At 39.9% G+C, this 13,459-nt stretch overlaps 2 protein-coding genes across 3 annotated transcripts in view; one reads left to right on the top strand and one right to left on the bottom strand.

The window, feature by feature from the left end:
- Positions 1-13,459, top strand: part of LAMTOR3 (late endosomal/lysosomal adaptor, MAPK and MTOR activator 3) — a 62,888-nt gene that overhangs the window by 31,021 nt on the left and 18,408 nt on the right. The window contains exon 7 of one of the 2 annotated variants that reach the window (XM_073340788.2): positions 3,443-3,514. The exons of the other annotated variant lie outside the window; for it this stretch is intronic. Within the exon in view, the coding sequence (XP_073196889.1) occupies positions 3,443-3,477 (35 nt within the window). The 3' untranslated portion in view covers positions 3,478-3,514. The remainder of the gene's footprint in view (positions 1-3,442; positions 3,515-13,459) is intronic. 2 annotated transcript variants of the gene reach the window in all.
- DAPP1 (dual adaptor of phosphotyrosine and 3-phosphoinositides 1) overlaps positions 1-13,459 on the bottom strand; it is a 45,634-nt gene that overhangs the window by 20,148 nt on the left and 12,027 nt on the right. Inside the window, exon 2 of the mRNA XM_073340783.2 lies at positions 3,686-3,808. Coding sequence (XP_073196884.2) covers positions 3,686-3,808 — 123 coding nt within the window. The remainder of the gene's footprint in view (positions 1-3,685; positions 3,809-13,459) is intronic.

The following is a 13,459-nucleotide window of genomic DNA, read 5'->3' as shown; positions in this document are numbered from 1 at the left end:
TTTATGAACGTTGGGACTGATTTTTCAAAGATACAGCATTTTCAGAGCTCACATTCACTCCAGTTCGAATTGTAGGTGCTTGACACCTCTGCAAGCCAGGCCTATTAATTAAGAGTTGCAACACCACTATGAGGTAGGGTAAGTATTATCACTGTTTTACAGATGGGGTAATGAAAACACAGAAAGCTTAAGTGACTTGTCCAAGGTCACATTGGGAGTCAATAACAGAGTGTACCCAAGAGTCCTTTCTCCTAGCCCCTGCTCTACCCACCAGGATACCTGTCCAGTTAGTAGCAATACTGCCCTTTGTACACACCGCCCGGCCCTACTACCATTTGGATGGTTTAGTGAGGTCCTCAGATCAGCCCTGCCAGGGTCGGTCACGGCCCTGGTGGAGCGCCGAGAAGACAGTCGAACTGCATACTGCTAATTCTTAAGATATAATCTCTCTGTTCAGTGTACACATATTATTTATTGGATAACAATTTCAAAATTAAGCACTTTTAAAAGTGGCCTGATTTTTTTTTTTCCAGAAGTCTCCCTAATCTAACAGTGAAGTCACTTTGTGTTACAGGCACTCAGTACCTTTTCAAAATCAGGCCTCCTTTATGTAAGTGTCTAAATCTATATTTAGAGCTTAATTTTAGGCATCCAGGTTTGAGAATTTTTGGCCTACTATTTACTTTCACCACCAAAGGCTCCAATCAGGATAGGGGGTCTGTTGTGCTAGGCACTAAACAAATGCACACAGGAAGAGAGTCTTATCTTTATCAGTACAGTGCCATTCAGGAGAACTTGTTGATGTACAAAGAGCTATACAAGTCCTGACTTCCTCACTGGATGTTATTCATACATAAGGCAGCGAAGCAATTCATATCAGAGGCATTGGAGCAGGCATTTCTCTTCTGTTAAAGTGGATCTTGTTAACAATAGCACCAGAGAATCTTTAAAAGAAAAGGTTACGAGAAAAACAAGAAACAAATATATTCAAAATAGTGGAGAAAGGGGAGAGTTATGAACTCCTATTATTTTCTCATCATTTAGTAGGAACTACTTTTCATAGTGGATGCTTACAATCCCTGATATATTTTAATGGGTCTTATTAATTATATTTAATTATGTTAAAGAGCCATGTTCTGAGCACAGCTGGCCACTCTAGAGTGTGCATTCATAGGCCTTAGAGCACCGCTCTTGTGGCTGAAAAGACCTTCTGCCTTCAGCCTCCCATCACACAATGCAGGCAAGACATGTGCAAATAGCATACTAGCATGTATGCTGTCGTGGCTTCTTGCTACAGTGCGGTCATGTTTTCATCTTTTCATCTAATTTCACAGGAAATAAAGTGTGGCAATGAGAGTAGGCTCTATTCATTGCTTAGTTTCTCTTCAAAGTTAGTGAATTTAACCACTCACTAGCTTCACACTGCTAATGTCAATCAAAATATCAAGGGATATCTGAGCATAGTTTCATACTGAAGCAAGCCATTAATGATGACTGATAAAGTCTGGGCATGTGTGTACGTGTGAAAGGACAGATAGAAGATATTCAGGAGAGTAGACCAGCTATACACTAAGATATAGAGCTGGCTGGAAAATGTTATGCATGTTCCATGAAAAATATCTTAACAAAATTTAAACTTTTCATTTTGTAATGAACATTTTTTTTTATTAGCTTCATCAAAACATCCAGGACATAATTTAGAATTAAACAAGCATTTTTCATTTTGTTTGAAAATATCTTTCAATTAACCAAATTTTTGTTTCAAATGAAAAATTGTCACTTTTCCTCCCTTTTCCCTCCCCCTCCCTTTATTTCTGTGGGGAAAAGAAAAAGGGGACAGTATAATGGAATAAAATGAAAATTTTTATTTGAATCAAACTTTTTCAATTCATTTGGCTGAAAAATAAAAAAAATAGTCAAGGGAAATACATTACTGCTAAAAATTTTCATTTCCTTTGACAAGGCATTTTTTGTATTAAAAAAGTTATGATTAAAAAATTTTGACCAGTTCTACTGAGGTATCTTCTGATCTACATCATCCAAAGATGGAAGCAAACATTTATACCAAACTGTAAAGCACTCTGAGGACTAACTTTAATTATGCTCATTGATCCTGAGTTTTGGATACTAATTTTTCACATGAAACCTATTTTCATACATCTGAAGTGTCATCTTTGGATGCCTTATATAAGAATTAAAAAAATAGAATCTATCATTCAAAGACTTACTCTGATTTCATCTTCTAAATAACAGGACATACATTCCCACAGAGGAAATTTGCTAGATGTTTGTTTTGTGCATTTCTTCCTCTCTTTCACAATGCAATCAGCTACCCCACAACAGTTGGGTAACTAGGAAAGCGTGTACTCTAGCTGATATGCACCATGTCCCTGCATAATAAGTTGTTATTACATGCATCTCTGAAGGAACTATCACTGGGCATCTAAAAGATCTGGGCAGTCTGAGCTGTCAGTGAAACTTAATATTCTCTACTCCACTCACCACTTTTGTGCTGGAGTGACTCCACTGACTTCAATAGAGATAAACCAGCATAAAAGTGACGTAACGGAGTAAAGAATCAGGGCCAAGGATCCTGACCTGTGATTTTTATTTCAACTAACAAAGTAACAAACCAATGACACTGTATCAATATTCACTTCACAATTTTCAAGGATGAATAAACCCTTCCAGCATGAACCTCAGTCTTGCAGATATAAAATGAGACTTAAGGAGCAATTTTCTTTTTATCAGCTGTTTACAAATATTTAATTTATTCTTAAGTTATTGCAAGTAGTAACTCTTTTAAATACATTTTCCGGTTTACTATATATAACTTTCAGATTGTCATGCAAAACTGTCCTGGATTTTGTTAGAGAAATTGCCAGTGGCAGAGGCTTAGTTCAAATAGTGCTTAATTCTTTCTGCTAATGTAAAAATAGTCAGGCCACTGAGAAATTATATTCTTTAAAAATTAAGAAATAACTGTTTGTTTCTAAGAGTTTTCCTTTTCATGATTTTTACACTAGGCACCTGTTATGGATACTTATTGTTTGTGTTGTAGTAATTCCTAGAGGCCCCATTGTGCTAGGCACTGTATAGATGAGGGTTTGTGGGTTTGTTTTTAAGGCTTCCCCTGCCCCACAAAGCTCACAGTCTGGGAACATGTCTGTACTGAAGATATTTGTGCTGGTGTGTATACACTGATGAAAACCACTGGTGTTGATGCTCTGCACCACTGTGAAACTGGGCTTCACAAGTGCAACTGACCTTGGTTTCAAAGTGCAATATATTACAATGACTCCAGATCAGGGGTCAGCAACTTTTCACCATGGAGTCTTTCTGCTCACTTCTGTCTGCCTCCCTTTATTATTATGGCTGCTAATCTAATTGATTTTACCATTATAGAGGGTTTTGAGTGATTGTACAATGTTTAATTTTAAAGCAGTTCATGGAATGAAGTATCTCTCAGCAAGATGAACTCTTATGGACCTATGAAGTTGAGCACAAATATTAGGTGATGGGATGTTTCAAACCTTTTTTTGATTACCAGATCACAGAAACTATTAATGTGATTATTACCAGTTAATAAAGTGCATTACTATTGCAAATAAACATGGTGGTAAGTGAACGATGCTTAAAATTAGTAGTAATGTGAAGTCATGTAAGTTAATTCAGCATATTGTACCTTACTGAGAGAGAATACAAGTCATTCCTTTCATTACTCTTCCTTAAGAGATAGCTTCCATCACATCCATTGGAAAGAAGAAGAGCCTCTGCTGCATGGCGGGTGAGATTATCGTGGTACCACCTAGCAAGACATAAAGGTTAAAGCTTCACTCAATTCTGGCTGACATGTAGTGAGTTGTGAAGCAGTAATAACTCCATAGTTGGGGCTGCAACCAGCTCTCTATTATAACCCTCAATATTCACACATACATGCTCGCTCTCTCTCTCACACACACACACACACACGCACACATTTTGCAGGATAACTCCTTTTGGCCTGGAAATTTTCAAGAGGAGACTCCCTTTGGGAAGTCTGAAAGAAACTGGCTCAGTAAAAAATTAACACAATTCTGACTTTGGGGGGTTGGGAGGGGGAGTCTAGCTATTTTGTTCAGTTATATCTCAAAAGGGGGATGGTTTTAAATATCCAACTTCTCCTTCAGTTACTTCTTCCAAGGAACTGGTTCAGACTTTGTTTGAAACCCTCAAATGTTCTGACTATAAAGCCACTTGTTTCCTTCCATTGAATGGTGCAGGGGGTAGCAAATTGTGGCATATTATGGGGAAAAAAATCCGAGTTCTCTCAACTTAGTTTCCTGATAGTACTTCAAACTGGACCTCCAGACACCATAGTAAACAGGAGCATTGTGGGGGACCGACCCAAATCAGGGCAGGGTAGGAGCTCGTGAGCACTCTGGTTTCTGCAGCACGCTTCCTTCAAGTCTAGGTCGATTTCTGATTGGAAATCCACCCACAAGTTACTGCTGTTTTCACCAATAGTTACAGTCTCTCCAGGACTGTGAATGTCCACCTTCAGAAAGGGGGATTGTCGTGATGTGTCGCTTTAAGCCACTGTACCATAACTGAACCATTCCAGTGCTTCTTGTGCCAACATTGTCCTTTAGCTTAAATAGCTCTTCACCTCTCTGATATGTACCCCTTGATCAATCTCCTCTCAGCCTGCTTTTTGCTAGGCTCAACAAGCCAAGTCTCCTCTCATAAAAGCAATGGTTGTACTCCAAAGGCATCAGTAAGCATTCAGCATTGGTCAGTGAAAACACAGGTGGTGAGATGTGCACCCCGATTGGATTTATTTATGTTAACAAGGGGTTAAGGCTGGATACAAATAGCGTATAAAATCACAAGCCAATCTGCCACCTGTGGAGCGCCACTGCTGTTCACAGCGTTGGGAGCCCTGATGTGATGAGCTGCGAGAATTTTAAGCCCGATGTCATACAATTCTGCTCACTTAAAAAGCTCAGCAGCAGCTGCTCTGTGCTGGGGCTCCCAGTCTCACTCAGGTGGGGCTGAGCCAGTGGGAGCTACTATATTTTTCACAACATTTCCCTTCATTGGGCCAGGGCCATGGAGGAATAAAGGACGTGTGGAGCCAGACAACATTTAATGCACTAGATTATGTAAATCACAGGTTTACATGAGATGCATTATGAGAAACAGCCTCTCAGCATGGGTATTAAGGAGGGAAGATCCTCCGATGGAAAAGCTAATCGTATTGTATTGTGTGCCTCTCGCTCTTTTGACTCAGGGAATGCTGAAGATTATTTATGCTGAAAGGGAACCACAAATGACTCTTTATTATATTTTCTCCGTTTGTGCACTTTATGCATTTGACAGCACTCTGTGTACAGAGACTAAGTGAAAAGACCCTTTCAGACATCAATAGGCAAGCAGAAAAACCCATTAAAAAAATCCAGGTAGACTGTTTAAAAGGTGCTCTCTCAGAAAATGAACTTTAATTTTTTTTTTTTTAAAAATACCTCAGGTTGACAGTGTCCCTCTAAATACTTATTCACAGCTCATTGGTTGTTGTAGTTTCTACAAAAATCTGAGTTTAATTTTCTATAATATTTTTCCTTCCATCCTGCAAGAGACATTGATTTAGGTGGAAGACATTTCTTTACCCTTTTTAAGCTCTGTCTACTATCTTCTAAATCTGTATTTCCTGAAATGTTTTTTCTCTGGTACACTTCTTCTTTTGGGCAAATGTCTCATGCAGCACATACTATTGTAACCAAAAAGACAAGGGTGTTAAGAAAAACCCTGTACATTAACGCATCATCTCAGCAACACCATTCATCCATATCACTAAACCAGTGATTCTCAAACTTTTGTACTGGTGACCCCTTTCACACAGCAAGCCTCTGAGTGCGACCCCCGCACCCGACATTAAAAACACTTTTTTATATATTTAACATCATTATAAATGCTGGAGGAAAAGCGTGATTTGGAGTGGAGGCTGACAGCTCACGACTCCCTGCACTAAACAAACTGCAGACAAATAGAACTGTCTCAGTTAAAATATTCAGTGGAGGAAGTATAACTTTTTGCAGCAGAGGGGAAGAGAGTGAAATCTAAAATTTCATCTAAAAATGTTTAGTCCTTCTATAGCCAGGACTGAATCCTGCAAAGTTCTGAGCACTATTTGTGGGATGTAGGTAACCTGGCTTAAATTTCTGGAGGAAGGTAACATAGAATAGAGTAAATCAGAAAGAAAAGGGGCACCGAATAAATGGGAAGATCTCACAAAAATTGTCCTGGTACAACTTAACGGTAGACCGGATACCAAAAAGGGCACTGACCATGCAGGCCAGACTACCAACCCCTGTTAAAGGCCCTGTCCCTGTATAAAAAGTCTAAAAATGAGTGGGAGAGGAGAGAATACAATATCTGACAGTCACATGGTAGACTGGGCCCTGTAAGAGGGAACTAGTCCAGACCACCTGTGCCTCATTAACAGCTTCACATGGCATTTGATAGAGGGCAGCTGGTCTCTATAAACATAGGGAAACAGAGAGAGGAAGCTGTGACAGGGACTGTAGAGGAGTGGCAGTGAGCAGGAGCTCCTGCAAAGGACTCTTGACCAGCTAGGGAGGGCTGTGAGCACCAGGCAAGACAGAAGCCTGGGATTTTGGAAGAGCTGCCAACAGCAGATTCCTGGGGAGAAGAAAAGACCCACACACCCCAGCTCGGAAGGTCTGGGAGTGGTCTGCTAAAAGCAGGGAATTGAGTTGAACTTTGCAGACTTTGAGTTTTGTTCTGAACTTTGATGTTAATAAACCCAGGCCCTACGGATGGGTGTTGAAGAGAGAGAAGTCTGTTTGTGGAATTTATTGAGGATCCCTGGTGAGAGGGAATGAAGCAAGGTACTGCAGAGCCCCCCTAGCCACAAGGGGGCTCTCAGGATGTAGCCAGTCCATATACCCTGGCAAGTGAAACTGTACTCCTGCTAATAAATAAATTACTAGTGATACTGTGGGTGTCTTAAGAGACAATTGTGATTTAGAGGACATGCTAGGCATGAGTTAGCATTTTGTTTTGAAACCTAAGGAAATCTGAGTTTAGCAAGGCTCTTGTTTTTGTTTTTCCTTTCTTTGCTCTGTGTGTATATATAAGAAAAGTTATTGGGACAAATTTATGCTCTCAGCTACACCAACAATGCATTTAGACCAATGTAACTGAAAGCAGAAGTTGGACCACAGGATTTCCTGGCATTCATGATACAGCAGTCCCTAACCTGACACATGGTAACAGTGTGTCCCCTTTTTCTCCTCATTCGTAATTGCAATTCAGTATTTAAATGGACACTTCCTATGAAGCTTTAATGATAATTTAAGACTGCTTCTTGAAGCCTATTGAAGAAGCAAAGGCCAGTTAGTCTGTATGTCTCCTTATTAAAAAAGACTTCACAATTTTAAGCTCTATGGAAGACAAGACCCCAATGAAACCTAATGCAGATAGAAACTTAACACTACCAAGATTGTTTGGGTTTTGGACCTGCTCAGAGAACCACCTACACACTACACAGTATGCAATCAAACATAATGTACATTTAAAGATCAAAGCATCATCCTTTAAAACACCTGTTAGTCAAAACGTGCTTTGTAACCAAGCCCCAGAATAACTAACAGTCAAAGGTCAGATCTGTGTTGTTCCAATACCATGGTGATGAGACCAGTATAAACACGTACCCACTTCTAGAGCTGGAAGAAAGGGCAACATTTTTTGGTGAAATTTCATATAAAATGCTTCCTCACTTCATTCTGTGATCAAGAAACACAGGTTTTCCCCCTAAAATTTCCAGAAAATATTTATTTTCACATTGAAGGCATGTTAAACTTGAAGTTGGTCATGTACACTATTGTTCCTTCAAAAGAAATGAGGAGTTTCAGAAGGCCTTCTTTCTGAGATTTAAAAATAGAAGTATTTTGAATAAAAAGCCATTTTCACTTTCAAACACAGTTTCTTTTCGAGCACAAATATTGAAATAGTTTTGATGAAATGGGACCTTTCTAAAAATATGGAAAATTAAATGGAAAAATTTAACATTCATAAAATGGGGTTTCTAGTTTTTGTTCAAAATGTTCTCACACCTTTGACTGGATGTATTTTGGCTTTTAAGTTGAGGGGTTATTTTGCAAGGTGTTTGTATGCCAAGAAAGCCCCCACACAAACAAAAGTCCCTGAAATCCTGGTCAGCTCATAAAGAAAGTAAAAATGGATGTGGCAATATCAATTAGCTGCTGCTACCAAAGCAACTGTGTCAGACTTAGTAGAATTACTTTCTTTCTTCTTTTTGCTCTCTGACACAATGAAAGGTCTCAGTAATCTGGAAATCTTTATTATTGACTGATCCTTGAAATGGTCACTCAAATCTGTTTTCTTTGACCTACTGCATATATTTAGGGACAACCGTTTTTATTTTATTTTGGTTAAAGCCTGCAGACAAATCAAATATTTTCATCCAACTATCGCCAGGAAAGTCTGTAAAAGGCCATTTATGCATATAAATAGATGGTTTGCTCTCAGTCATCGTAACTGTTTTCCTCAAGTCAGCAGTGTAGATGTTCAAAAGGTCAGAATTCATCTCGGTACGAATCCGCTATGAAATGTACTTGACAAAAAAGTTTTTAATTACACTTGGCATTGCTGCTAGTGCGGGTCACCTGTTTGCAAAGGGAGTTCATGTGTGACACGAGCCATGGGGCTGTCCCCCTGTGAAAGGGTTACAGATCAGTTTCCGAACTGCACTAACCTCAGTTTAACAATCCATAGAAATATTTTAATGTTAAATATATAACGAAGACGTATTAAACCCAATGACACTCCACATTTTTATATTGTTCTTAATTTAGTTCTACTGCAGTACTGCCTAGGAGCCTCACTTGTCCCATTGTGCTAGGCACTGTGCAGACATAGTCAATGATAGTTGTTGATACAGTATTGAAACAGGATCCAGACATCCTTTTACTGTCTCTCACAGTGAACTTGTCTACTTCTGCACAAATTTAATCACACAAAGCTCATTAAAGCATCCTGAATTAACCCGAGGAGCCATCCAGAGCCATTATTTATTGACAATACAAATAACTTTCAGCTCGATTTGTGCATCTTCAGGAAAACCCCATTTGGAAATAAACTGTTAACCAGCCCCCTTAAATTTGACTGAAGAAAAGCAGTATAGTCATGATTATGTATAACTGGGTCCAAAAAAGAATTAGATAAGTTCATGGAAGATAGGTCTATCAATGGCTATTAGCCAAGATGGGCAGGGATGGAACCCCATGCTCTTGGTGTCCCTAAACCTCTGACTGCTACAAGCTGGGACTGGATGACAGGGGATGGATCACTCTATAATTTCTCTGTTCACTCCCTCTGAAGCAGCTTGCACTGGTCACTATCAGAAGATAGGATACTGGGTGAGGTGGACCACTGATGACCCAGTATAGCTGTTCTTATGTGAATAAACAATCCATTCTAAACATATCCGCAGACTACAGTACACTTGTTATTCACACATTGACGATAAATAAATCTTTTGGGTGTGAATATAGTACACTCAGCTAGGAGAGCTGGATCAAAAGAACTTTACCCTGGGTGGTCAATTTTAACTTAATCTCTGTTTTCATTCTATGTGATGCCTGAAGCAGACAACTGTTTGGATTAGGGAATCCCATACAGCTCAGTGGCTTCTTAAATACAGAAGGGATTGGGCCAAGCGAGGGAAACAATAGGCAGATGGAGAAGGCAATTTATAGTCTTCACTGGTAATTTAAAACAAGTACTGCTAATGTTATTAGGAGGAAATTAATATTGCTGCTAGTATGATATAAAATGAAAGGACTGTTCACTGTTAAAGTATCTGTCTCTTTGAATGCATCACTAAGATCAGCCACATGTAATGCCAATAATTTGCTTTCTTTGAATACACTGAAAGGCATCTTATGTAATATTTGTTTGAATTTGCACCATGGTTTGGATTCTGTACACCTCTGAGAGTCATCAGAGTGATTTTGGGAAGGTCCCGCCAAAAATAACTCCCCTACTTTACTCAGAATAAATAGTTTGCTTCTCTGAGTAATGTTCCAGAAACAGAGCTCTACACACTGCAGACGTATTGTACTGAAGGTCAGCCAGGGACACACAGCCTGCTTTGGCTTCTTTGGAGGGCTTTGTGTGAAGAGAGAGATTAAGGCATTCTAGTGCCATAGCTATCTTCACTGCCATTCATTTATGTGGTACTAATATTTTTACAATGAGCTCCCCTTTGTCTGTGATAAATCCTACGTACAATATGAGGAGAGAAGGAAGGTTGTTTTTAGAGAGGAGGAATGAGGGACTATGCAATCTTATTTATTTGTCTCATCATTTCCACAAAAGTCATTTCTTGGAAACATAACCAAAGAGACAGGTGATGCTCTCAGACAAACAAACTTATACTGAGTCCTGGTAATGTTAATACGTTGCTCCAGAAATTTATTTTAGGCTTAATTGGCATGTGCGCACACAAACACATATGCTCTCAGGGGACCACTGTGTCCAGCCACGGCATGATCCCCAAGGAAACCCAAGTAACAGTCCCACCACCATCCTCCATTTGAGGAAAGCCGCTTTAAATTACAACTTTATTTACACAGGACCCCTCCCCTGCCCGGTAGCTGTGCTGAATTAGTGCCTCTCCTGGGCACGTTCACCCTGACTCTTTGGCCTTGGAAGTCTTCCAGTAGGTCTAATAGATGTACATTATTGGATGATACTGTTTCTCCAAAAGGTCTCGTTTCTCCCAGCAAAACCTCAGCTCTTCAGTTAATTTTCAATTTCTTGATTCCTGCTTTATTTTTTAGTCTGGGCTCTCCACTATTCATCACTCAGCTTCTGTGATACAGAACTTCATTTTTTCACCTTTGCCAGAAGGACATTCTTGTTGTCATCTGTTTGTTGCTTCAATTACTTGTTACCCTGGGTAACCTCATCTCTTTATCCCAGGCTCGTAACCATGGTACAGTATGTGAGTGTCTAAGAGCGCTTTTAATGAATTTACTATTGGAGGCTCATCCTCTGATAGGAGATTTTCCCTGCTCATTCAGGGACGGAACAACATTTATTTTTGATTCTGATCAAGGATGGTACTGGTCTGATGCTGGCTTTTTTTTTTTTTTTTTTAGTATGTACATAGCAATAATGAGCACTGACTTCTCTTGCTTCAGAGGAGAATAACTTTCAGGAATTAGAGTAACAGCCATGTTAGTCTGTATTCGCAAAAAGAAAAGGAGTACTTGTGGCACCTTAGAGACTAACCAATTTATTTGAGCATGAGCTTTCGTGAGCTTTATCCGATGAAGTGAGCTGTAGCTCACGAAAGCTCATGCTCAAATAAATTGGTTAGTCTCTAAGGTGCCACAAGTACTCCTTTTCTTTTCAGGAATTAGTCACCTTCTGCTACCCTACTGTTTTACAGATTAAATTAGTGATAGGATAGGCTTTACTGGAGCTGCTGTTCACATAAAAGATGACAAGAGATAGCTCCCCTGAAAGGCAAGAACAGAGCTCAGCCTTGTTCTAAAGTCTTATCTACACTTGGCTTTTAGCCACCAGTGCAAACTCCTGTTGTCGAACAGGGTAAGCTGTGCAATAGCACAAATTGTGTCTGTGCTAGGAGTTTGCAGTGGTGGTTAAAATCCCAGTGTAGACAACGTGTTAGTCTTATGGCCTCTTATTTTACAATATTCATATGTACTTAGCATGGTGACAGGCACTGTACAGACAAATATGAGAATTAGCTTTTCTTCCAATTTTTTTTAATCTCTCAGGAATGATACTTGTCTCAGATAACATTTTTTGCAAGAACGGGCTTGTCTGTACCCCATCACGTTTTTTGTGTCTTGAGCAGAATATCTACCTCAGTGATAAGACTTAATGGAGAGAAACTAGTGGTAAATCAGAACACCCACATAGTTCCACATAATAAGAATTTAGGCAGTGTCTTCTTAGCAACACCAATCACTATGCACTTGGGTCGCTTCCCCATTTCATTTTGTGAAGCAGCAATGTGATATTGCACCTATTAACGTGTCATTGGCAGCAGGGAGTGAACCTGGGAGTCTAGATCTTAATGCATGAGCCTCTTCCCTAAACTAAAAGAGCCTTTGTTAGTTGAGGCTTATGAATCTCTCTACACGGCCCAGCTACCAAGTGAAGGGGACAGAGCACTGCACTGAGGGGATGTGGGTTACACATGGCTCCCCATCAGGGATCTTCCCCTCTCCTCCCCAATCAGGTGAATTTTCACAGCTATACTCTATAAAAGAGAATTTGAATTGAAAATGACATGGTGTGGAGGTGTCCTCCTCCTATCCCCCCACGTACACCAAGACTGACCCAAGATTCTCTCCTGTCCCCAAGATCTTACCAGCCTGAAGATTCTTTCATCCTTAGTGTAAAAAGTCTGGCAGCATAGTGCAGTAAAATCTCATTCTCTGGGCAAGTTAGTGACAGAAAGATAAGGGAGCTGTCATTTGATTTGTAAAGATCTACAGAACCATCATTTCAATGGTGTCTGCAACATGGCAGGGGGGACTCACTGTCCCACTCACCCATCCTCTGTCTCCCAGCTCCAGGTCCTCCACTTGGCGGAAATTTTGATAATACAGTGTCATCAGAAATGGGCCCAGTTGGGTGTCATTCGAAAGCCCTTTCTCCCACAAACACAATCGTACCAAATATGACAAATCTAGAACAATTATGTAGATGTATTTGAAAAAATGATTTTAAAATCAACATTTTAAAATTGTACTTTAACATAGAGATGCACTGCTTACACCAAAAAGACATTGACCTTTGGTAATCCTAGGGAAGCTAGCCTTGCCATGTAGGACTGAAAACATTTATTCATCAAAGCCATCATCTATGTCATTTCCATCTAGGGCACATTATCACATCAATCCTTGTCTGTGCCAAACTACAAGGCAGGCTGTTGGCCAAACATTTGCAGAGGGAACATTTGGTCTTTGCACCTGAGCATTAGATTATCTGAAGGATTAATTGGGGAGCACATGGTATTTCACCCGCAGCTGGTGTGGTCAGTCCATCCTCCAAGACCCATTCATGCCTGATTGATTGAGCACATCCAAAGCTGTCCTCCCCTTTCTGGAGCCATTCCATTGCTTGATAATTTACCCTCTTGATAGCTGGAATAAATGCATACCTTGTCAGTGGTAATTTTTCTCTATATGCCTGCTTGTTTGGAAACCATTCACCAACGTAGCTCTGCAAGTGTCATAATATCGGTCTTCAAACAGTAAACTCAGCATATGAATGCCTCCAGTGCATTTATGACCTCCTCAGCGACTGTCTCAGCCATTCTGAGCACCTTCAGAGGGAGGAGAGAGAGAGTCTTCAGAGACTGAATCAAATGCCTTCCAGTGGGATAATTTGG

This window comes from Lepidochelys kempii, chromosome 4 (genome assembly GCF_965140285.1).
Source record: "Lepidochelys kempii isolate rLepKem1 chromosome 4, rLepKem1.hap1, whole genome shotgun sequence".
Classification (NCBI taxonomy): Eukaryota; Metazoa; Chordata; order Testudines; family Cheloniidae; genus Lepidochelys; species Lepidochelys kempii.
The sequence above is the reverse complement of the archived record's forward strand: the minus strand, read 5'-3'. Positions and strand labels throughout refer to the sequence as shown.